General features: G+C 41.5%; 1 protein-coding gene across 1 annotated transcript; it reads right to left on the bottom strand.

Annotated features, from left to right (window-relative positions):
* Window positions 1-14,792: 14,792 nt before the first annotated feature.
* nhp2 (NHP2 ribonucleoprotein homolog (yeast)) lies at window positions 14,793-16,512 on the bottom strand. The gene is made up of 4 exons (XM_046298413.1): window positions 16,220-16,512; window positions 15,917-15,986; window positions 15,694-15,799; window positions 14,793-15,358 (listed from the first exon to the last, which is right to left on the bottom strand). The coding sequence occupies exons 1-4, from the start codon at window positions 16,386-16,388 to the stop codon at window positions 15,233-15,235; spliced, it is 471 nt and encodes a 156-aa protein (XP_046154369.1). The 5' UTR covers window positions 16,389-16,512; the 3' UTR covers window positions 14,793-15,232.
* Window positions 16,513-25,184: the final 8,672 nt, after the last annotated feature.

The following is a 25,184-nucleotide window of genomic DNA, read 5'->3' as shown; positions in this document are numbered from 1 at the left end:
TTGTGCACCGGGGCTGCCCACTCCTCTTTCTATTCTGGTTAGAGCCCGACTCAATTTTGAGTCTCATAGCAAAGGGTCTGAATATTTATGTAAATAAGGTATTACTGTTTTTGATTTTGAATAAATGTACAAACATTTCTAAAACCTGTTTTCGCTTTGTCCTTATGGGGCATTGTGAGTAGATTGATAATTTAATTTTTAAAATCCATTTTAGAATAAGACTGTAACGTAACAAAATGTGGAAAAAGTCAAGGGGTCTGAATATTTTCCGAAGGCACTGTATGTCTCTAAAATATTGCAAAATGAATGACATGTTTGTTTATACGATATATGTCAGAACATAATCCAGGTTTGCCTGGGGAAATATGATCTTAAATGGGGTTGTTGGTACTATTCCTCTTAACACAGACATACAGTGACTTGCGAAAGTATTCACCCCCCTTTGACATGTTTCCTATTTTGTTTCCTTACAACCTGGAATTAAAATGGATTTTTGGGGGGTTTATATCATTTGATTTAAACAACATGCCTACCACTTTGAAGATGAAAAACATAATTTTTTTTGTGAAACAAACAAGATCACAAAAACAGAAAACTTGAGCGTGCATAACCCCCTCCCCCAAAAAATTAAATACTTTGTAGAGCCACCTTTTGATGCAATTACAGCTGCAAGTCTCTTGGGGTATGTTTCTATAAACTTGGCACATCTAGCCACTGGGATTTTTGCAAATTATTCAAGGCAAAACTGCACCAGCTCCTTCAAGTTGGATGGGTTCCGCTTGTGTGCAGCAATCTTTAAGTCATACCACAGATTCTCAATTGGATTGAGGTCTGGGCTTTGACTAGGCCATTCCAAGGCATTTAAAAGTTTCCCCTTAAACCACTCAAGGGCTGCTTTAGCAGTATGCTTAGGGTCATTGTCCTGCTGGAAGGTGAACCTCTGTCCCAGTCTCAAATCTCTGGAAGACTGAAACAGGTTTCCCTCAAGAATTTCTCTGTATTTAGCGCCATCCATCATTCCTTCAATTCTGACAAGTTTCCCCGCCGATGAAAAACATCCCCACAGCATGATGCTGCCACCACCATGCTTCACTGCGGGGATGGTGTTCTCAGGGTGATGCGAGGTCTTGGGTTTGCGCCAGACATAGCGTTTTCCTTGATGGCCAAAAAGCTACATTTTAGGCTCATCTGAATGGAGTACCTTATTCCATATGTTTGGGGAGTCTCCCACATGCCTTTCGACGAACACCAAACGTGTTTGCTTATTTTTTCTGGCCACTCTTCTGTAAAGCCCAGCTCGGTGGAGTGTACGGCTTAAAGTGGTCCTATGGACAGATACTCCAATCTCCGCTGTGGAGCTTTGCAGCTCCTTCAGCGTTATCTTTGGTCTCTCTCCTTGCCTGGTCTGTGAGTTTTGGTGGGCGGCCCTCTCTTAGGTTTGTTGTGGTGCCATATTCTTTCAATTTTTAAATCATTGATTCAATGGTGCTTTGTGGGATGTTCAAAGTTTATGATATTTTTTTATAAGCCTACCCTGATCTGTACTTCTCCACAACTTTGTCCCTGACCTGTTTGGAGAGCTCCTTGGTCTTCATAGTGCCGCTTACATAGTGGTGCCCTTTGCTTAGTGGTGTTGCAGACTCTGGGGCCTTTCAGAACAGGTGAAAATATACTGAGATCATGTGACAGATCATGTGACACTTAGGTTGCACACAGGTGGACTTTATTTAACTAATTATGTGACTCCTGAAGGTAATTGGTTGCACCAGATCTTATCTAGGAGCTTCATAACAAAGGGGGTGAATACATATGCACAAACCACTCTTCTGTTTTTTATCTTTTAGAATTTTTTAAAACAAAGTTATATTCTTTTCATTTCACTTCACTGATTTGGACTATTTTGTGTATGTCCATTACATGAAATCCAGATAAAAATCTATTTAAATTTCAGGTTGTAATGCAACAAAATAAGAAAAACACCAAAGGAGGGTGAATACTTTTGGAAGGCACTGTAATCCTTGAACAATTTGGTCCAGTTCCCATTGATGCTATCCCTACAGTTATAGCTCCAGACAATTTGGTCCAGTTCCCATTGTTGCTATTCCTACAGTTATAACTCCAGACAATTTGGTCCAGTTCCCATTGTTGCTATCCCTACAGTTATAGCTCCAGACAATTTGGTCCAGTTCCCATTGTTGCTATTCCTACAGTTATAACTCCAGACAATTTGGTCCAGTTCCCATTGTTGCTATTCCTACAGTTATAGCTCCAGACAATTTGGTCCAGTTCCCATTGTTGCTATTCCTACAGTTATAGCTCCAGACAATTTGGTCCAGTTCCCATTGTTGCTATTCCTACAGTTATAGCTCCAGACAATTTGGTCCAGTTCCCATTGTTGCTATCCCTACAGTTATAGCTCCAGACAATTTGGTCCAGTTCCCATTGTTGCTATTCCTACAGTTATAGCTCCAGACAATTTGGTCCAGTTACCATTGTTGCTATTCCTACAGTTATAGCTCCAGACAATTTGGTCCAGTTCCCATTGTTGCTATTCCTACAGTTATAGCTCCAGACAATTTGGTCCAGTTCCCATTGTTGCTATTCCTACAGTTATAGCTCCAGACAATTTGGTCCAGTTCCCATTGTTGCTATTCCTACAGTTATAGCTCCAGACAATTTGGTCCAGTTCCCATTGTTGCTATTCCTACAGTTATAGCTCCAGACAATTTGGTCCAGTTCCCATTGTTGCTATTCCTACAGTTATAGCTCCAGACAATTTGGTCCAGTTCCCATTGATGCTATTCCTACAGTTATAGCTCCAGACAATTTGGTCCAGTTCCCATTGTTGCTATTCCTACAGTTATAACTCCAGACAATTTGGTCCAGTTCCCATTGTTGCTATTCCTACAGTTATAGCTCCAGACAATTTGGTCCAGTTCCCATTGTTGCTATTCCTACAGTTATAACTCCAGACAATTTGGTCCAGTTCCCATTGTTGCTATTCCTACAGTTATAGCTCCAGACAATTTGGTCCAGTTCCCATTGTTGCTATCCCTACAGTTATAACTCCAGACAATTTGGTCCAGTTCCCATTGATGCTATTCCTACAGTTATAACTCCAGACAATTTGGTCCAGTTCCCATTGTTGCTATCCCTACAGTTATAACTCCAGACAATTTTCTTAGGAATATGGGTGGTACAGTACATTACCAGAGTGATACTTGGATTGAGAAAACCTGACCTCAGTTTCCTGTATGGGTTTACAGATGTTATATTAACTACCAAAAATGTTGTCTTACTGACAGTGGTGTAAAGTACCTAAGTAAAAATACTTTAAAGTACAACCTAAGTAGTTTCTTTAGGTATCTGTACTTTACTTTACTATTTATATTTTGGACTACTTTTACTTCACTACATTCCTGAAGAAAATAATGTACTTTTAACTCCATACATTTTCCCTGACACCAAAAAGTAACTCTTTCCAGGAAAATTGTCCAATTCACTCACTAAACAGATAACATCCCTGGTCATCCCTACTGCCTCTGATCTGGAGGACTCACTAAACAGAGAACATCCCTGGTCATCCCTACTGCCTCTGATCTGGTGGACTCACTAAACAGAGAACATCCCTGGTCATCCCTACTGCATCTGATCTGGAGGACTCACTGAACAGAGAACATCCCTGGTCATCCCTACTGCCTCTGATCTGGTGGACTCACTAAACAGAGAACATCCCTGGTCATCCCTACTGCATCTGATCTGGAGGACTCACTGAACAGAGAACATCCCTGGTCATCCCTACTGCATCTGATCTGGTGGACCCACTGAACAGAGAACATCCCTGGTCATCCCTACTGCCTCTGATCTGGAGGACTCACTAAACAGAGAACAACCCTGGTCATCCCTACTGCCTCTGATCTGGAGGACTCACTGAACAGAGAACATCCCTGGTCATCCCTACTGCCTCTGATCTGGTGGACTCACTAAACAGACAACATCCCTGGTCATCCCTACTGCCTCTGATCTGGAGGACTCACTAAACAGAGAACATCCCTGGTCATCCCTACTGCCTCTGATCTGGAGGACTCACTAAACAGAGAACATCCCTGGTCATCCCTACTGCATCTGATCTGGAGGACTCACTGAACAGAGAACATCCCTGGTCATCCCTACTGCATCTGATCTGGTGGACTCACTGAACAGAGAACAACCCTGGTCATCCCTACTGCCTCTGATCTGGAGGACTCACTAAACAGAGAACATCCCTGGTCATCCCTACTGCATCTGATTTGGTGGACTCACTAAACAGAGACCTTCCCTGGTCATCCCTACTGCCTCTGATCTGGTGGACTCACTAAACAGAGAACATCCCTGGTCATCCCTACTGCCTCTGATCTGGAGGACTCACTGAACAGAGACCATCCCTGGTCATCCCTACTGCCTCAGATCTGGAGGACTCACTAAACACAAATGCTTCGTTTGTAAATGCTGTCTGTGTGATGTAGAGTGCCACTGGCTATCTGTAAAAAAACATATATATATATATATATATATAGTGCTGTCCGATTTGCTTATTATAAGCCATTTTAAATTATTTATACTTTTTAAGTATATTTTTGCAATTACATTTCTTTTTGATACTTAAGTATATTTAAAACCAAATACTTTTAAAATTTTCCTCAAGTAGTATTTTTCTGGGTGACTTTCACTTTTATTTGAGTCATTTTCTATGAAGGAATCTTTACATTTACTCAAGTATGACAGTTGGGTACTTTTTCCTCTACTGCTTCCTGATTTAATTGAACTTCATTAAAAGGGTGCATTTATTTGGGGTTCACAACGGTTCATCTCCACTTCCCCAGAAGGCTTATTCTACTGTGTAGCCTCTGATTAAACCAGGGGGCTCTGTGGGTTTCTATGGCCCACTTCACACGTCCAGATTTACATGTCAATAATCTCTTGAACCCTGGCATGTCCCGCCTCTTGTCACTCAAGGCTCTTGAACTCTGTCCATGCTGAACCACTTCAAACACAACACATGCAAAGACAATACTTTGTAATTGTTTACAACGATTTTATTTCCAATATTCTGTCATGTGCCGTATATCCCCACTCATTGTGACGTTTTTGGGGTCAAGTTATAAACCGTAAAATTGGCATTAGGTCAAATAGTAATAATAATAATAATAATATATGCCATTTAGCAGACGCTTTTATCCAAAGCGACTTACAGTCATGTGTGCATACATTCTACGATAACAACATTAGACCATTAGACCATAACAACATTAGACCATAACAACATTAGACCATTAGACCAAATAGTGTCTGATAACATGACTTAGAGGAAGGTAATGGATCACAAAACATAGATGGATGGCGTTTTAATGGTGTACACCTGAGGACATCCCTGAGCAACCATGCTTGTCAGCTTATGCATACCATCACATTTCTATTTGGCAGATCACCTGAAGATATTGCAAGAAGGCATTGATGTAGAACTCGAAATAACAGATAACATGATGATAGGAACGCTTTCATTAGCATTAGAGACACTTCTGTCGAGTTTCCATCTAAGATATACCCTGGTGGGTTTTTTTTTCTTCTTCAAAATATGGTATGTCTGCCTGTGGTCCTGTTCCAGCCTGCATCATTAGTCACCCTGGCGGGCCGCTCTGTGAGCCCCTATATGAACTTCTTCTTCGCCCCTATACCCCTTCACCCATCCCACGGGTTTCATTCAATGGGATGGGCGCACACAGGCGTAAACAAACACAGACATTAGCACACAGAGAAACCGAGAGGTCGGCGACTTTCGCCAGCCGTCTGAGGAGAGGATTAGGTGTCTGAGGAGAGTCTGACAGACTGTGTGACGACGCTCAGATCCATTGATACCCACTGTCTCTCACATCTTCCATCGCACCCAAACACATCAACACAGTCATCCACCATATCAAACCACAGAGGATTTGACCTCCTGACAGATACACCTCAACATAATATAACACAGCGTTTCCCAAACCTGGTCCTGGGGACCCCAAGGGGTCCAGGTTTTGGTAGTTTCCCCCTAGCACTACACAGCTGATTCAAAGCTTGATGATTAGTTCATTATTTGAATCAGCTGTGTTAGTGCTAGGGCATCAACCAAAACGTGCATTCCTTCGGGTACAGAGGACCAAGTTCGAAAAATGCTGCTATAAGGTCATTAAGTTAAAACCATAGAAAAATGATTACAAGAACCAAATTGCTACGGTCTGAGGATGACTATAGTGATTATATTTATATGGTAACAGTCAGGGATGGAAATGAAGCTAACCCGTGGCTAGTACTTTTCAGACCGCGCTAGTAGGAAATGTGTCCAACTAGCCCGGCCGGCTAGTGCAGTTTTGGACCAGGGCTAGTAAAAATTGCAGTCTACTAGCCCTGCTGCCCAGTGCCTAAAATCCTTAAATAATCCAGTGAGTCTGGGTCTTCCAACGCTCAGACACATCTCAGCATCTCACCATTGTCAGCTGTACAAATGATGTACAAATGATGGTACAAATGATTTTACCGAAAAGGGGCCTTTTGAATTATGATCTGATGGCCACAGAACTTACTGTAGTGGAATGAATAAGAGAGGCATAATGTTAATGAGAATATGTGCTATCATTTAGGAGCATGGAGAGAGCAGGTGTACGACAGTTCTGCAGGTGCAGACAGGTGTAGATGCAGGTGCTTAACAGCCAGTGAAGCTTGGATAAACAGGACTGGTATTCCACTCCACTGAGACTGTATGTGTATCTCTAAGTCAGTGGCATGCAGCACTGATGAAGGAAATATTATGGTTTCCAGACGTGTGGGGAATACATTGGCATCATCTCTTAAATGTAAATGTAATCTCTTATATGAAGGAAAGCTAGCCTCCCTCCATTACAACTGCCATGGTTTATACAGACGCTGAGTGCAGTGGGGGCTCTGCTTTGTGGAACAGTCTTGAAGTGACACACAACGAGATGAGCTAAAGGATGATGATACATTACATCACATTACATCTCAAACCCGCCGAGCGAGCCTCAGAGCCAGGAAGGGGGAACACAGGGACTAGAGGACACAGGGACTAGGGGACACAGGGACTAGGGGACACAGGGACTAGGGGTTAAACACAGGGTTAAACCAAACCCCCCCCCTAAAAAAATATATATACCTGGCAAATATATATATATATATATATATATTTTACACACACACACACACACACACACACACACACACACACACACACACACACACACACACACACACACACACACACACACACACACACACACACACACACACACACACACACACACACACACACACACACACACACACACGTAACCCCCTCAACCACTACTGGGCTCTTAGGTCCAGTAGACAGAGACGGGGGTCGGTGTAGATCAGACCTGTAGATTCCTTTGACCTTTCACCTTTTACATTTCTCAGACAAACTGTCAAACTGTAACCTTTTGTCTCTTTCTCTCTCTGAGACAGTGATGGGTATTTGGCGTAAAGGGAATATCAAACAGAGACCATCAGTGGCTGGCGTTTTATTGGTAGCCAGCTTTCTGTGGTCATGTCCGTTGCTGAAACAGAAGATTTTATCAGATCGCAAGTCAAGATTGGACATTTTCGGTGCACTCAGGTGTCAACTGTTAGAGCTGACAGGAGTTTATGAACGGTGAGGGATCTGAGAACAAGCCCCCACAAGCCCCCAGAGATAGTAAGAACAGGTCGCCTCAAGGCTGTTCTGTTGGCACACCGACACCCCTATAACCTGCTTGTACACACACCTACACAGGTGCACAAGAACACAAGTGCACACAAGTACAGAAAAAAATGGCTAATTCTAATGCAATTGATTTAGTATTTAACTGAAATATATGTCTGACAGCACAGGAGGCAGTTTAAGAAAACAGTTTAACCAGTTTAGACTGACATTAAAACAAAATTATAGACCTCACACACATGGTTAAGGGCATAAAAAAGAAGACACCTGTACCATGTCAGATATAGAGTTGAAATATATTACATTTTGAGTTTGCATCCCAATATTACACTTTATATACATCACAGAGAGACGGAAATCGAACAAAACCTTTTGACATAGAAACACCAGATTTTCTGCAAAATAAAAAAGTGTATTAATTATGAAAAATATTAACATTCCACCCATGAAACCACCACTAAGTCAATTGACTGCAGGAAGTCGCTCTGGATAAGAGCGTCTGCTAAATGACTTAAATGTAAATGTAAATGTAAAGGGCTATGGACTGAATTCAATCCATATCGCAGATGTATCGCACAACATTTCCGTTGTAGCTCGATTGCATTCGTGGAGACTGAATTCACTGTAAATGTTGCCGGCTCAATCGAAAATGACCTTTACATTTTGACACAGATCTCCCGCGATACGGATTAAATCAAGACCTGAGTCGTTTACAGGATCCCTTCCATTAAACTACACACTCCCCCTGATCCTATGTCTTTGTGGACAGTGAGAGAGGTGCTATGCCTGCCTGCCCATCACCCTTTATTCATATGGGTACCTGCGGTCTGAGGACATGCCTGCCTTACGCCTGGGGCTGGGAACTATTGCTCAACAGAATGTGATTAAAATCAATAAATCTCCCACTACACCTGCTCCATCGCTCACTGCAGACATCCACACACCTGCCTGATAAAATGACTGTACTGCAGGGAGAGAGGGAGAGATGGAGATAAATATATATAGAGAGAGTGAGAGAAATATAGAGAGAGAGTTGGAAAGAGAGAGATGGAGAGAAACAAAGAGAGAGAGACATCGAGAGAGATGGCGAGAGAGAGAAACGGATAGGGGTTTAGAAAGGGGAAAAGAGTCTAGATCAATGATATAAAACTTGATCCCCCATCTTTAGCAAAATGTTTAAAATACACAAGAACAAAGTCATATCAATCGGTAAAAAAACGGTTGTCAGCTAGATGGGGGCGTGTGGAGTCGGGTGGTAAACAGAGAGTTAACATGTTGGTTGATGTCGGGGTGCCCAGCAGTGTGACCTGGGGCAAAGTTGTACTCTCAGTAAGTGAGGAGATTAGGGGAAATGGCACGTGTTAGGTTATGGTGCGTGCTACGGTGAATTAGGGAGGAGGAGGCAGGCAGCAGGTGCACTGTTGACACAATAAACATACACACGGACAAAGCCAAACTCTAAATTAGTCATCCAGCTCGCAGCAGGTATGAGAGGGAGAGGGCCAGGGGAATGACACAGTTGCATTTGTTTTATAAGGCATGCCACAGGAGGAGGTGGCCTTTGGTGCCGCTGCCTGCCTGCCTGCCTGCCTGCCTGCCTTCCTTCCCTCTCTTTGTCTTTCCATCTCAGCTGTTCATCCCTCTGACAGCCCGCTTAGACGTTAAACATGTCAATACAGGGAGAGGAAATAGGATGATATGAAGAGCGATAAGAAATGACAGAGAAAGAGAGAGTCAAGAAGCTAGTTCGACATGGCAGCCAACAGTACAAGCGACAGTACGAGCGACAGTGCGAGCGACAGTACGAGCCACGACGAGCGACAGTACGAGCGACAGTATGAGTGACAGTACGAGCGACAGTACGAGCGACAGTACGAGCCACGACGAGCGACAGTACGAGCGACAGTACGAGTGACAGTACGAGCGACAGTACGAGCGACAGTACGAGTGACTGCCGAGCGACAGTACAAGTGACAGCACGTGCGACAGTATGAGTGACTGCCGAGCGACAGTACGAGTGACTGCCGAGCGACAGTACGAGCGACAGTACGAGCGACAGTACGAGCGACAGTACGAGCGACAGTACGAGCGACAGTACGAGCGACAGTACGTGCGACAGTACGAGCGACAGTACAGCCGACAGTACGAGCGACAGCACGAGCGATAGTACAGCCGACAGTACGAGCGACAGTACGAGCGACAGTACAGCCGACAGTACGAGCGACAGTATGAGTGACTGCCGAGCGACAGTACGAGCGACAGTACAGCCGACAATATGAGCGACAGTACGAGCGACAGTACGTGTGACAGTATAGCCGACAGTACGAGCGACAGTACAGCCGACAATACGAGCGACAGTACGAGCGACAGTACAGCCGACAGTACGAGCGACAGCACGAGCGACAGTACGAGCGATAGTACAGCCGACAGTACGAGCGACAGTACGAGCGATAGCGACAGCCGACAGCCGACAGTACGAGCGACAGTACGAGCGACAGTACGAGCAATAGTACAGCCGACAGTACGAGCGACAGTACGAGCGATAGTACAGGCGACAGTACGAGCGACAGTACGAGCGACAGTACGAGCGATAGTACAGCCGACAGTACGAGCGACAGTACGAGCGACAGTACGAGCGATAGTACAGCCGACAGTACGAGCGACAGTACGAGCGACAGTACGAGCGATAGTACAGCCGACAGTACGAGCGACAGTACGAGCGATAGTACAGGCGACAGTACCAGCGACAGTACGAGCGATAGTACAGCCGACAGTACGAGCCATTGCCGACCGACTGATATACAAAGAACCTTGCATCATAAACAACGAATCATTATTATTTGTTGATCAGTCAAGTCAGTCACAATTTACCCATTAACTGTAGACCTACAGGTACATTGTGTCCCTACTTTGGGTTCATCTGTCTTGTTTTGGATAACAACATCCTAATCCCCATCACCGTCACAACCAGACAGGACCTTGGTCGTGACCCCACTCCCTACGGGTGTCTCAGTGGGAGTTGGGATATGGTGACCCTGGGCAGCACCAAACTCCCTGTGGGTGTCTCACGGGGAGTTGGGATATGGTGACCCTGGCCGTGACCCCAGTCCCTGCAGGTGTCTCAGTGGGAGTTGGGATATGCAGAAACACACTTCCATTGGACACTTGTACAAGTGTGTAACAGGACAAATGTAAGCAAATTATGACTGTTATTTAAAGACACGATTGTAATATTCATATGTATAAACATACTGAATTGTAATTGGATGCATTTTACCGCCATATCATACTGTGCTATGATTGGTTAAGACCACCCAAATGGTTAGGTCATGGGTAGTTTGATCCTGGTTGGTGATACGTGAACATGACAGTTATAGCTAATAAAGAGCTACGTTAAGACATATCCTGTAGTACTGCATTTTATTATTTTGTACAAAGTGTACAAAACAAGACAATGGTCATGTCAAATACTCTGAGTCTTTGTCCAACCAACTACGGTTGTAACGTGCCAGAGGTTCAGCTAGGCTGGTCATGACTGGGAAGGGAGGGCTATGAGGGATGTGTGGAGGACGGATGGGACAAACGGACAACTATGAAAAAAAATGTCTGGATTTCTTAACACACACACACAGAATGAAGGTCATTCTGAAGAAGACAGGTTGTGTCAGAGAGCAGCCCTCATGCCAAACCTGAGGGTCCAACTCCATCCAACCACCATGCTGTTTACTAAAACAGAGCTGGCCTATGAGGCTTGTTTGGTAAACAGAGAGAGCAGCACACAGTTCTGTTCCTGTCACCCTGCTCCAGAACCCAGGCCCCCCGTGCCACCATCCTTCTCCTCCTTCTCTGCCCCCGAGGCGTGCTGTTGTGGAAACAGGGCCCCAAGCAGCCAGCCACGTGTCACACAGGGAAGGACATCCACACGTCCTTGGTTTATTGTTACCTCCATCGCTCCAACTGCACAACATTGTTCTGTTCTCTAACTACTCTCTATCCAATAGAAAATTTACAAATCTGCAGATTGTCTCTTTTAAAGAATACTGTCAATAAGTTTATTTCTTTTAAAATGTCAATAAAAAATAAAGTGTTTTCTAAAACCAAATGACCCCTCCAAAACTACAGATGTTTCAGGCACCAAGGTGAGAGTATATTTATCTTAAAATAAATAATAAACACAGATAGAAATCTTGACTACTACTATTATTAGAGGACGCTAAATCATTTACAATGGTAAAATATCTCGTTAATGGTAAAATATCTCGTTAATGGTAAATATCTAATCAACTCCCTAACATTGAAGCTGTTTGTTCAGACACTTGCCTATTTCGGTCATCTCAAATAAATACCTTGGTCACAAATAAAATCTATATGAATTCAAAGTAATATCCGTAGATATCCACCAGACTGGGGAAGAGAGGATACAAAATCGGTCAGGATTATCTCCATCCTTATAAGTAGGCATCGAGGTTAATCCTTCCAGGAAATATATCTGGAAAGTAGTGAAGATTATCTTCTGTTAAAGTTCCTTCTTGGATGTTCCCCTGTTAAAACCATTGTGCTCTGATGGACTGAGACATGGCTCTTCTGCTTTTGTAGGATTTTGGGGAAAATAGAGCTAAACACAACAAACACAGTATTGGTGGCTTTTTTGGGGGGGAGAAATATTTGAAATGTCAACACTGGAAAAAAACAGCAACATAAATGTTGGCCTGGTGGGGACTGAGGGGAGAGAGGGGTTCACAGACTGTTTCAACAGCCAACACGCCAGGTGTTTCCTCACCAAATAAAGAGCAGCACTACCCTGATTATCATTTTTTTGAATCCCCGCATCATTGGGAAAGGGCCCGTAAGTACGTATTTCAAGTAGTCTACACCTTTTGTTTTCGGCACAAGTGACCAATAAAATTCACCCTATTCAGTGCATGCAGAATGGTGGGTAAATGTGTGAGGGAAAGTGGCCATAATATTTTGTGAAATGTTCTGTTGAAGGTCAGATTCCAAGCAAAAAAAAAACTGACTGTTTAATAACGGGTTTTAAAATAAAGCCGGAATAACAGCAGGTGAAAGTCTTGACTCAATGAGAGGCTACCAACAGGACAACGCTCATACCTAGTGGAGGGATATTTCTACATCAGGGAATGGCAACTTTGATAGGGGTGGGGGCCACAACTCATTATGAAGGGCCGCAGTGGCTCACGGGTCTGTGTACCCACATATGCAGTGAGCCGGACCTAGCCTAAGTTACATTTTGTTGGGAGGCGCCCGTACCTTGCAAGCAAAAGATTTTTAGCAGCCCCCCTCTTGACAGCGGAGAGAATAAATTGAAGTTAAGGGAGTTCATTTGCTGCATTCCTACCCATTTTGCCATGGGGCGGAGATAAGATTTTGCAATTGTATAACTCATGTCAAACAATCATACACATTTTCCCATGGGGTAGAGAGAACAATTCATTTTTTTGTTGTTGCAGTTAATATCTCTGAGTGAGAGTGACTAACAAAATCAATGGGGGCCCTGTGGTCTATAATTTGACCATGATTACAAGTTTAGCTGCCTAGACTAACTTAACAAAACTGTTTTTTTTGCTGACATTTTTATTTTACTAGGCAAGTCAGTTAAGAACAAATTTATATATTCAATGACGGCCTAGGAACAGTGGGTTAACTGCCTGTTCAGGGGCAGAACGACAGATTTGTACCTTGTCAGCTCAGGGATTTGAACTTCCGGTTACTAGTCCAACGCTCTAACCACTAGGCTACCCTGCCGCCGTGCTAATTGAGTGACTGTCAGTGATTGAAGGAACAGAAACGCTGCATGTTTGATCTTGTGCTCTTTTAACTCTATAAACATTAGGTTGAGCCCCCTAATGTTGGGATGGGGGGAGTTGATTTATCTGCAGGCCCACATAAGAGGGTGCACCAGTTGCCCATCCCTGGTCTACATTAAAACGTGTAACTACTGACACCTTGTGGTTGTTAGTAAAATAAAATCTTATTGGTCACATACATATGCTTTAGCAGATGTTACTGCAAGTGTAGCGAAATGCTACTCAGTTTCATCGGATAATTTTGGCCAAAACCTGCTCCAAGAGCAAGTGCTTTACACATACAAAAAAAATATATTCAGCTCAACTAGATCTTTCAGTGCAACCGATAGCAGGTGTGTCATTTAAGAAATGACAGTCTGTAAAATGCATCAAAAGTGTATCTGTGAAAAGGTGAACGCCTGCTCAGTTTGCTGCTACCAAGCATGGCCTGCTAAGTTAATGTTTTCACCATAATGTTCACATACGTAATAATGATCTCCAATGCCCACCTGGGCTTTTACAAAACAAACTATAAGGACGTCCATTTTGTGTCACCATCAGTGCCTTCATGATGTAAATTTATCCCCTCTCCTAATGTAAAGAAGCAGATGTGTTGAGATGTACCAAAAAAACAGGTGCATTTATTGCATCAATACAGCATCGTATCACCTGGCAACACACCTTCCACAAAGCAAGAGTATGAAGAACCTATGCAAAAGGGGAATGTCAATATGCCTGTGACAAAATAAAAAATTAGAAGACAAGATAGAACTAAGACAAAACGATGAATCGGGGGGGATTTACCTACTAAATGTATGAGTTATTTTTTAATTGTACCTTTAAACTAGGCAAGTTAGTTAAGAACAAATTCTTATTTTCAATGACGGTCTAGGAACAGTGGGTTAACTGCCTGTTCAGGGGCAGAATGACAGATTTGTACCTTGTCAGCTCAGGGATTTGATCTTGCAACCTTTCGGTTACTAGTCCAACGCTCTAACCACTAGACTACCTTCCGCCACATAAGTGATACATTTGTTTACAGCTGCAATGATCAAACCCATCAGAGTGAGATTGCAAAAAATGATTTAATGTTTAACTGCTCAGGAGTCATGTAGTCCCCTATGGTCCCTCAATTAGAACCGGCTGTTCACACCAACAAGACACACAAGATACGTTAAGCACATGCTCTGTTACCTAACCCGAGTCCCGACCATTCAAACACAACAAGGCTCATCAACTCAAAATCAGCGTGCAGATTTATTATTCATACCAAAATGTATGTTATATAGCAGTGCAACCGATAGTTATGAAAGCACATAATACAATGTAAAAACTGAATGTACTTGGTAGACATATTCACATCTGGCTGTAGACGATGCATGGATGCCACCAAAACTAGGAAAATAAAGTCCTGTTTCAAGTCAGCACCTATTTAAAATACCAAAGGATGCTGTCAACCTTCATAGGCCCAGTTTACATTTAATAACCAAAACAAACAAATATGACATTTTTTTGGGGGGGATAACTGCTGGGGTATCGACGTATACTGAGACAAATACCACACCACATTGCAGCTTGGTTCTAGTTACAGTCAGTTCATTTCACCCCCCACCAATTGATTCTGCCTACAGCCAGACATTCTCAGATACAATTTGAGTCTGATAGCCAGAGAACAGGTTCAGAGGGGTTTGGGTAGGGCAGAGACCTCCTCGAAACACTCATCATAGGCCTCCTTGTAGTCCTCGTGAGATTTGATCATGATGACGCAGGTGGGCCGCTTTGAGCCTGCAGACGAACCAAGGTCCTGAGGAGATAGACATGGCAGGGTTTCTTTAAAAGGTATTTGTCTCATCGATTTCATGGGAGAACCTCAATTGCATACTCGTCACATCCTTCGCAAAACTAATTTAAAAGGAAAGCCAGAGGTTTGTCATATTGTACATTCCTCTTTGTATTTTTAGTACAGTACACATGATCAATTTCAGCTCCAAGATGGTGGCGATATGAAAAGCTTAATTGTGACGTTAGATGCTTTGAACCATGTAGTGCTCTGTAGTTTCATAACTCTGTGGACAATGAGGTGATATCCGACATTTCTATGCACTTCCGCAGTTAGGCCTTTTGGTTTGGAGAACTCACCACTTTTGAGGGAATATAGGCATATGGCAGACTCCTGTCCTCACACATGACGGGTAGATGGCAGTAAACATCGATTGGAAGAGTATCTCCAGCCAACACCACAATCCTGCAAAATATATAATTGTATATAGATAGAGAAGCATGCGTATGATCTGAACTATTTGCAGAACGTTAGCAAAATATTAAAACAGTACAGGCTAAATGAACTAGTTAACAAACTTACCCAGTTTCTCCTTTGTTAATGAACTTCTGAACTTCTTTCACTCCACGACGAATTTGTTTGAGTTTAGATGCTGAAAAGGACAGAGTTGCATGTAAAAAAAAAAGTCGGAAAGTTAGCTGAAGTAGCTAACACCACTCAGCTCACTTGCCAACTACTAACGTTGGCAAATGTCCTAGCTAACTAACAATTCACCAAGCTAATATTAGCAGGCTGACAAACGTTACCTTGCTGGATACTATTTGAAAATGTCGACCATATTCTTGGCATTTATTTGTCAATATGAAAATAGAATTTATAGTTTACCTTTTTTGACGCATTTGTAGAGCTTCTTGCTTAGCTTCTTAGTGGCCAGTGGATTAGCAATTGGGTTGATGTTTGCAATCAACTCTTGATACGACTTCTCTATCCCTACAGTCTCCGTCGCTCCAGCCTCCTCCTCCTTAGTGCCTTTTTCCTTCTTTACCTTGGTCATGTTTCTGAGAGATAACGCAGAAGTTACTTAGCGTTTTAGTTAGTTTGCAGCGTGCTACGTTGCAAGTGGGGAGAAAAGCTACACACGTGTTGCCAGTGCAGAAAAACGTAGTACTTCCGGGTCAAGTATTTTTGCAATCCTTCAGAATAAGGATCCCCAGTGCACCCCTGTGAGGCAGGCAAGAATAATTTTGTAATTCCGGGTCAAGTATTTTTTGCAATCCTTCAGAATAAGAGTTCCATTTGGTTTACCTTTAACATTAATAATTAGGGTGAAAATGACGGAAAGTTTGCACAATTATCGATATATTGTATACTAGCTATTATACAAATCATAATTTGATAATATGTGACATATTATGTGATTGTTTTATTTGAAATGTGTTCAAGCCTAAATGGTCAACAATATTTTTGGTGTGTGTGTACTCATCATTTACTGCACTGTACACAATTTTCTGTACTTTGTGTCGAATGTAAAAGGGGGGGGGTCCATTTTACTCTGGAGCCCCTATAGTTTCCAAATCCACAGAGTTTACTCCGGAGGCCCAAAAGGCACAAATTTAAATTTGTTCCACCTGAGCGAGTCTGACCACAAGTCAGAGACCACTATGATGACACACCAACTGGATTTGATGAATCGCGGGAAAAGAGCAGGAATTTTTTTTGGGAAAAGCTATGTCTTCCAATGGTGCGACTGCTGTCAGCATCCAAAGATTATCCAAATCTAAATGTGTATTGGAATCCAATAATGGTTGAATTCAAGAAGTTTAAGCTGCCTATCAATCATTGTTTTGGAAACCAGCGGACAGTTTGCTCAATCTAATTCATGCAAATAAATAAAAAATCCATAGGCCTGATGGACACATGCTCAAGTTTGCACACTTTTGATAGACTTAAAGGGACAATCTGTAATTGTTACATCCATTTTTGAACTTGTAAATTATATATAATGAATATATATCGATCTATCTATGTACAGTTCCAGTCAAAAGTTTGGACACACCTACTCATTCAAGGGTTTTTCTTTATTTAAAAAAATAAATAATCTACTTTGGAGAATAATAGTGAAGACATCAAAACTATGAAATAACACATATGGTATCATCTAGTAACCAAAAAGTGTTAAACAAATTAAAATATATTTGAGATCCTTCAAAGTAGCCACCCTTTGCCTTGATGACAGCTTTGCACACTCTTGGAATTCTCTCAACCATCTTTTTTTATTTTACCTTTATTTAACTAGGCAAGTCAGTTAATTAAGAACAAGTTCTTATTTTCAATGACGGCCTAGGAACAGTGGGTTAACTGCCTGTTCAGGGGCAGAACGACAGATTTGCACCTTGTCAGCTCAGGGATTTGAAATTGCAACCTTCATGGTCACTAGTCCAACGCTCTAACCACTAGACTACCCTGCCGCTTCATGAGGTAGTCACCTGGAATGCATTTCAATGAACAGGTGTGCCTTCTTAAAAGTTAATTTGTGGAATTTCTTTCTTTCTCAATGTGTTTGAGCCAATCAGTTGTGTTGTGACAAGGTAGGGATGTTATACAGAAGACAGCCCTATTTAGTAAAAGACCAAGTCCATATTATGGAAAGGACAGCTCAAATAAGCAAAGAGAAATGACAGTCCATCATTTCTTTAAGACATGTAGGTCAGTCAATCCGGAAAATTTCAATAACTTTGAAAGTTTCTTCAAGTGCAGTCGCAAAAACCATCAAGCGCTATGCTGAAACTAGCTCTCATGAGGACCGCCACAGGAAAGGAAGACCCAGAGTTACCTCTGCTGCAGAGGATACATTCATTAGAGTTACCAGCCTCAGGAATTGCAGCCCAAATAAATGCTTCACAGAGTCCAAGTAACAGACACATCTCAACATCATCTATTCAGAGGAGACTGCGTCAATCAGGCCTTCATGGTCGAATTGCTGCAAAGAAACCACCACTAAAGGACACCAAAAAGAAGAAGAAGAAAAAAGAAACGAGACATTATGAAATGGACATTAGAAATGGACATTAGAAATGGACATTAGACCGGTGGAAATCTGTCCTTTGGTCTGATGAGTCCAAAATTGAGACTTTTGGTTCCAACCTCTGTGTCTTTGTGAGATGCAGAGTAGGTGAACGGATGATCTCTGCATGTGTAGTTCCAACCGTGAAGCATGGAGGAAGAGGTGTAATGGTGTGGGGGTGCTTTGCTTGTGACACTGTCTGATTTATTTAGAATTCAAGGCACACTTAACCACCATGGCTACCACAGCATTCTGTAGCGATACGCCATCCCATCTGGTTTGTGCTAAGTGGGACTATCATTTGTTTTTTAACAGGACAATGACCAAAAACACACCTCCATGCTGTGTAAGGGCTATTTGACCAAGAAGGAGAGTAATTGAGTGCTGCATCAGATGACCTGGCCTCCACAACCCAATTGAGATGGTTTGGGATGAGTTGGATCGCAGTGTGAAGGAAAAGCAGCCAACAAATTCTCAGAAAATGTGGGAACTCCTTCAAAACGGTTGGAAAAGCATTCCTCATGAAGCTGGTTGAGAGAATGCCAATAGTGTGCAAAGCTGTCATCAAGGCAAATGATGGCTACTTTGAATAATCTTAAATATATTTTGATTTGTTGAACACTTTTTTGGTTACTACATGACTCCATGTGTTATTTCATCGGTTTAATGTCGTCACTATTACACTACAATGTAGAAAATAGTAAAAATAAAGAAAAACCCTGGAATGAATCAGTGTGTCCAAACTTTTGACTGGTACTGTATATCATTTTTCACATGTAAATAGCACTTTTCAGTAGTGCTGAAAGCATGCCATTCCATGAGCGCAGCATTTATTTTTCAACTCGAATCAATGAGCCCAATCAGTCCTCCATGACAACAAAATCATAAACAAGAGAGTAGGGCTGGCTAATAAGTCCTATTCTTGAAGATCAAGGGGTATAACATTTATTGGAATGACTGGAATTCTAATAGACTTTGGTTTTTAAATGTAAAGATATAATTTAATCATATTATTGTATGTAGTAGAAAGTGATGGGTTAGAAGAAGCCTACATATATGGCCATCTATGTAAACTTTAACATTGATTTATCCTGCAATAGATGTCATTCAATTGACAACATACCTTTTTGTCTTCTTCAAATGCCTGTTAATGGGAAAGTCATCTAAAAGTAACGGAATGTAATCAGATTAGGTTACTGAGTTTGGGTAATCCAAAAATTACGTTACTGATTACAATTGTCTACAGGTAACTAGTAACTAACAGATTACTTTTATAAAGTAACCTACCCCACCCTGTTCAGGACTATAGCTTAATTACAAAACAATACATGAACTATTTTAGCTTACTCTTTACTTCCAGTGTGAAACAAAATGCCATTGTATACCAGACCTGCAGTCTTGGCTTGCCCTGTAATGGAGGTGACACATTCCGACTATAACCAGGTAATTAGGTGAGAAGCTAACTGCTTAAAATAAACAATGGAAACAAGTGATCAGTAGATGGAGTGTTGACTGACTGGCATACCTGTAGATGACCCACACTATCCTAATGATGGAAAGACTGCAGACTTCACACATTTATATCAGACGTGTGTTTCATCATCCTTATGATTACCTCATGTCTGTACCCCACACATCCAATTATCTGTAAGGTCCCTCAGTCGAGTAGTGAATTTCAACCACAGAATTTCAACCACAAAGACCATGGCGGTTTTCCAATGCCTCGCAAAGGGCACCTATTGGTAGATGGGTAATACGAAGAAAAAAAAGCAGACATTGAATATGCCTTTGAGCATGGTGAAGTTATAAATTATGTTTGGATAGTGTATCAATACACCCAGTCACTACAAAGATACAGGCAGTCCTTCAGAACTCAGTTGCCAGAGAGGAAGGAAACCGCTCAAGGGATTTGACCATGAGGACAACAGTGATTTTAAAACAGTTACAGAGTTTAATGGCTGTGATGGGAGAAAACTGAGTATGGATCAACAACATTGTAGTTACTCCACAATACTAAACAAAATGTCAGAGCGAAAAGAATGAAGCCTCTACAGAATACATATTTTCCAAAACATGCATCCTGTTTGCAATAAGGTACTAAAGTAAAACTGCAAAGAAATTGGCAAAGAAATGAACTTTTTGTCCTGAATACAAAGCATTCTGTTTGGGGCAAATCCAACACAGAGTACCACTCATCATATTTTCAAGCATGGTGGTGGCTGCATCATCTTATGGATATGCTCATCATCGGCAAGGACTAAGGAGTTTTTTTTCTGGGATAAAAATAAACGGAATAGAGATATGCACAGGCAACATCCTAGAGGGAAAACCTGGTTCAGTCTGCTTTCAACAGGGAGACAAATGCACCTTTCAGCAGGACAATAACCTAAAACACAAGACCAAATCTACACTGGAGTTGCATACCAAGATGAGATTGACATTTCCTGAGTGGCCTAGTTAGTTTTGACCTAAAATCGGCTTGAAGAACTATGGTAAGACTTTTAAATGGCCGTCGAGCAATGATCAACAACCAGCTTGACAGAGCTTGAAAAATAATAAATGTACAATCCAGGCGTGCAACGCTTAGAGACTTACTCCAAAAGAAACACAACTCTCACCTCTGCCAAAGGTGATTCGTAACACCTATTTTCTGACACTGAGCAGATGTCAGGTCTTGCTGAGCACAAACTTGAATTACATTCTGTGGAACTTCCGGTGCGCATGTTTACTGTGAACACGGAGGCTGTATCCCCTTTATGTTACAGTTTTAACAGTGGCCAAGTAGGCTGCTGTGGCTATTTGATCAGAATGTAGACCTACCGTCAAAAACAATGGAGAAAAATGCGTCCCATGAAATCCTGACATGGATGTTAAATGTTAACATTAGCAGCAAATGTGTGGTGTTCAATGTAGGCCTACATTCCATGAGACTTTTGAAATAAAAAACTAAACATGCACGGCTTGACATTTAGTGGTTTATCCACCTGTACATTAGACAATGTGACTGAAAATGTTGTGTTTGATGCAAGAAACCACTTTACAAAATAAAATTGTACTATCATTCCCATAGCATTATTGGCTACTTAGCTTATTCAAGACAGTCTCAAAGTACAACACTGCCTGCCCCCTTTACGACATAATAGAACTGGACATAACTGGACTTCAAAGATGGCTAGAAATGCACAGGCTTTGTGCTCTTGTAGGAAGCAACCACTCCCCCATTGTTAACTAGATATTAGCTATAACTAGGTTAATAACTCACTAACTATCAAAGAATATGAACAAAAAATGCACACTTGGGAACATGCAGCTCTCGCTTTGATATAGAATTTAAAATAAATAAATGCACATCTACTTGTGACCGCTCGTGCTATAAACACAGCAGTTCAAAGTGAATGGCTATTTGCATATAGGCCTACTGCAGCTCTGATTGGCTATGGCTCGCTGGTCTGTGTAGAGTAGGTGGATGAGTCATGCCTGTCAATGCAATAGAATCCTACTCCAATGCTGCTCTGCCTACAAGAAAATCATTAGCAGTTAGTTTTGCATACGAAGTCTTGCATAGTTCATTTTCTTTCAGTATGTTACATTGAAAGTGGCTATTATTGCGTTGACTCGAGCACAATTCCAACAGTAGAGTGAAATGTTGATAGTGTTAAGTAAAGAAGTGGAAAACTCTAGAAAGTTAAGTGGAGTTCAATAGTGTGCGTCTCTGCTCGGGCTGATATTTCCTCTCCATTAGAGGGAGCATTGCTCAGCGGCTTGAATACCTTTCTGAATCAAGATATAGTACATTTTATTTTATATATATATATATATATATAAAAATACAAATAAAAAATCTCACACTGACTTTAAATTAAATCCATTTTAATCCTAAATTTGTAACTAAATGTTGAAAAAGTCAAGGGGTGTGTATACATCCGGGAAGGCACTGTACATCAAATCAAGTGTAGTACATAAGATGTAAATGTAAATAAGATCATGCGCATCAAAGTACAATTTAAATTAAAAAGGACAGATAAACATTTTTAAAAAGTTTTCAAAAGAGGGGTTGGGTAGACGATATGAACCCACCTAACTGAAACCATTTCATTGTTGCATCAAAAATATACAGTGCTCTTTGGGTAATGCTAAACAAAACACAATGTCCAAATAAATACATAAATCGCAACATTTTCAAAGCAAAAGTTGCGACCTTCATATAAAGATACAGGTAAACGGCACATTCTACGCAACCATCCCAACCTGTAACATCACAGATTCTCTCTAACATCAAGATTTTCATTCTTACTTGCTCACGTACCCGAAACAAGCACAATGGTGGAGGGCAGGATGAACAATGCAACTTCTCCAAATGTACACAACTTCAACATGACGAAGTAAACTAAAGGTTTTCATCAACCAGATCTTATGAGGTATAACAATATCCTTGAGTATCTACACATACATGTGAATGTCAGTAAATAGCAAAACACATTCATATAACTAATAATAACAATAATAGATTTACTTTATATAGCTAGTGTTTCTAATACAGAAGCTTTACATTTTAAAAATTTAAAATTTTAAAAACAGGCAGCTGGCAGTTCATTGGAGATGGTCTTCCACAGATTGATAATGATCCCGTTCAATAAAGGAGTAGCTTGAGCGGTGGTGGCGTCGATGGTACAGCCAGGGAGGGAGAAACATCAGACAGGCCAGGAGCTTTTCATCAGGCACTTCTGTCTTTGAAGTTCACAGCTACGGCTCTGTATAGGCTGGGACATCCACCACCGAAAGTGTAACACCCACCTGGGTCATCCTTTGGCAGCTATAAGAGCCTTAGAGATCACCACACCTCGGCAGTTATCCTATGAGGCGAGCCTCTGTCATCCCCTAACAGCATAGTCCCCACCCTTCCAGAAACAGGGGAAGGTGGATCAAACATCCGGTACATCATTCAAATGTAGAATTACCAGCTAGCTAGACAAGCTAAGTAAAGACTTGCCATCGTCAGTCCTACAAAAAAAATATTGTAGCTCAACAGGTTATCTAATGCCCGAAAAATAAAAATGTAATTGAACACAAGAAAATACCAACAGAAAATAACAAAGATAGGCACAGTCTCAAAGTTAAAGTACTTCTAGAACAACGTGACAGTGACCCTATTTTCAGATCAAGTCAAAATGAAAGAAAATACAGGAAAAATTATAATACACAAATTCATACAGTACCAGTCAAAAGTTTGGACACAACTACTCATTCAAGGGTTTTTCTTTATTTTTTTTTACTATTTTCTACATTGTAGAATAATAGCGAAGACATCAAAATATGAAATAACACATATGGAATCATGTAGTAACCAACAACAAAAAGAGAAGGTGTTAAACAAATCTAAATATATTTTAGATCTGAGATACTTAAAGGAAGCCACCCTTTGCCTTGATGACAGCTTTGCACTCTTGGCATTCTCTCAACCAGCTTCATAAGGTAGTCACCTGGAATTCATTTCAATTAACAGGTGTGCCTTGTTGAAAGTTAATTTGTGGAATTACTTCCCTTCTTAATGCGTTTCAGCCAATCAGCTGTGTTGTGACAAAATACAGCTCTATTTGGTAAAATAAGTCAATATTATGGCAAGAACAGCTCAAATAAGCAAAGAGAAATGATAGGCCATCATTACTTTAAGACATGAAGGTCAGTTAATCCGGAACATTTCACAAACGTTGAAAGTTTATTCAAGTGCAGTCACAAAAACCATCAAGCGCTATGCTGAAACTAGCTCTCATGAGGACCGCCACAGGAAAGGATGACCTAGAGTTACCTCTGCTGCAGAGGATACGTTTCTTAGAGTTACCAGCCTCAGAAATAGCTTCACAGAGTTCAAGTAATAGTCACATCTAAACATCAACTGTTCAGAGGAGACTGAGTGAATTAGGCCTTCACAGTTGAATTGCTGCAAAGAAAGCACTACTAAAAGGACACCAATAAGAAGAGGAGACTTGCTTGGGTCAAGAAACACAAGCAATTAGACCGGTGGAAATCTGTCCTTTGGTCTGATGAGTCCAAATTTGAGATTTTTGGTTCTAACCACCGTGTCTTTGTGAGACGCAGACTAGTTGAACAGATGATCTCTGCATGTATGGTTCCCACCATGAAGCATGGAGGAGGAGGTGTGATGTGTGGGGGTGCTTTGCTGGTGACTCTGATTTACTTAGAATTCAAGGCACACTTAACCAGCATGGCTACCACAGCATTCTGCAGCGATACGCCAACCCATCTGGTTTGCGCATAGAGGGACCATAATTTGTTTTTCAACAGGACAAAGACCCAATACACCTTCAGGCTGTGTAAGGGCTATTTGACTAAGGAGAGTGATGGAGTGCTACATCAGATGATCTGGCCTCCACAATAACCCAATCTGAACCCAATTGAGATGGTTTTGGATGTGTTGGATCACAGAGTGAAGGAAAAGCAGCCAACAAGTGCTCAGCATATGTGGGAACTCCTTCAAGCTTGTTGGAAAAGCATTCTAGAGCTCTTTGAGAGAATGCCAAGAGTGTGCAAAGCTGTCAAAGAAAAGGGGTGGCTACTTTGAATGTGGTCCTTCTGTAGCTCAGTTGTTAGAGCATGGCGCTTGTAACACCAGGGTAGTGGGTTCGATTCCCGGGACCACCCATACGTAGAATGTATGCACACATGACTGTAAGTCGCTTTGGATAAAAGCGTCTGCTAAATGGCATATATTATTATTGATTTGTTTAACACTCCTTTGGTTACTACATGATTCCATACGTGTTATTT

The sequence above is a fragment of the Oncorhynchus gorbuscha genome, linkage group LG02 (assembly GCF_021184085.1).
Source record: "Oncorhynchus gorbuscha isolate QuinsamMale2020 ecotype Even-year linkage group LG02, OgorEven_v1.0, whole genome shotgun sequence".
Classification (NCBI taxonomy): Eukaryota; Metazoa; Chordata; class Actinopteri; order Salmoniformes; family Salmonidae; genus Oncorhynchus; species Oncorhynchus gorbuscha.
The sequence above is the reverse complement of the archived record's forward strand: the minus strand, read 5'-3'. Positions and strand labels throughout refer to the sequence as shown.

What these genes read in the sequence shown, in the direction of transcription:
- nhp2 (XM_046298413.1), bottom strand. Translation starts at nt 16,388, where the DNA reads ATGACCAAGGTAAAGAAGGAAAAAGGCACTAAGGAGGAGGAGGCTGGA. An exon ending in CTACAAATGCGTCAAAAAAG is followed by an intron (nt 15,987 to 16,219) that starts GTAAACTATAAA and finishes TGTCCTTTTCAG; the next exon opens with CATCTAAACTCAAACAAATT. An exon ending in ATTAACAAAGGAGAAACTGG is followed by an intron (nt 15,800 to 15,916) that starts GTAAGTTTGTTA and finishes TATATTTTGCAG; the next exon opens with GATTGTGGTGTTGGCTGGAG.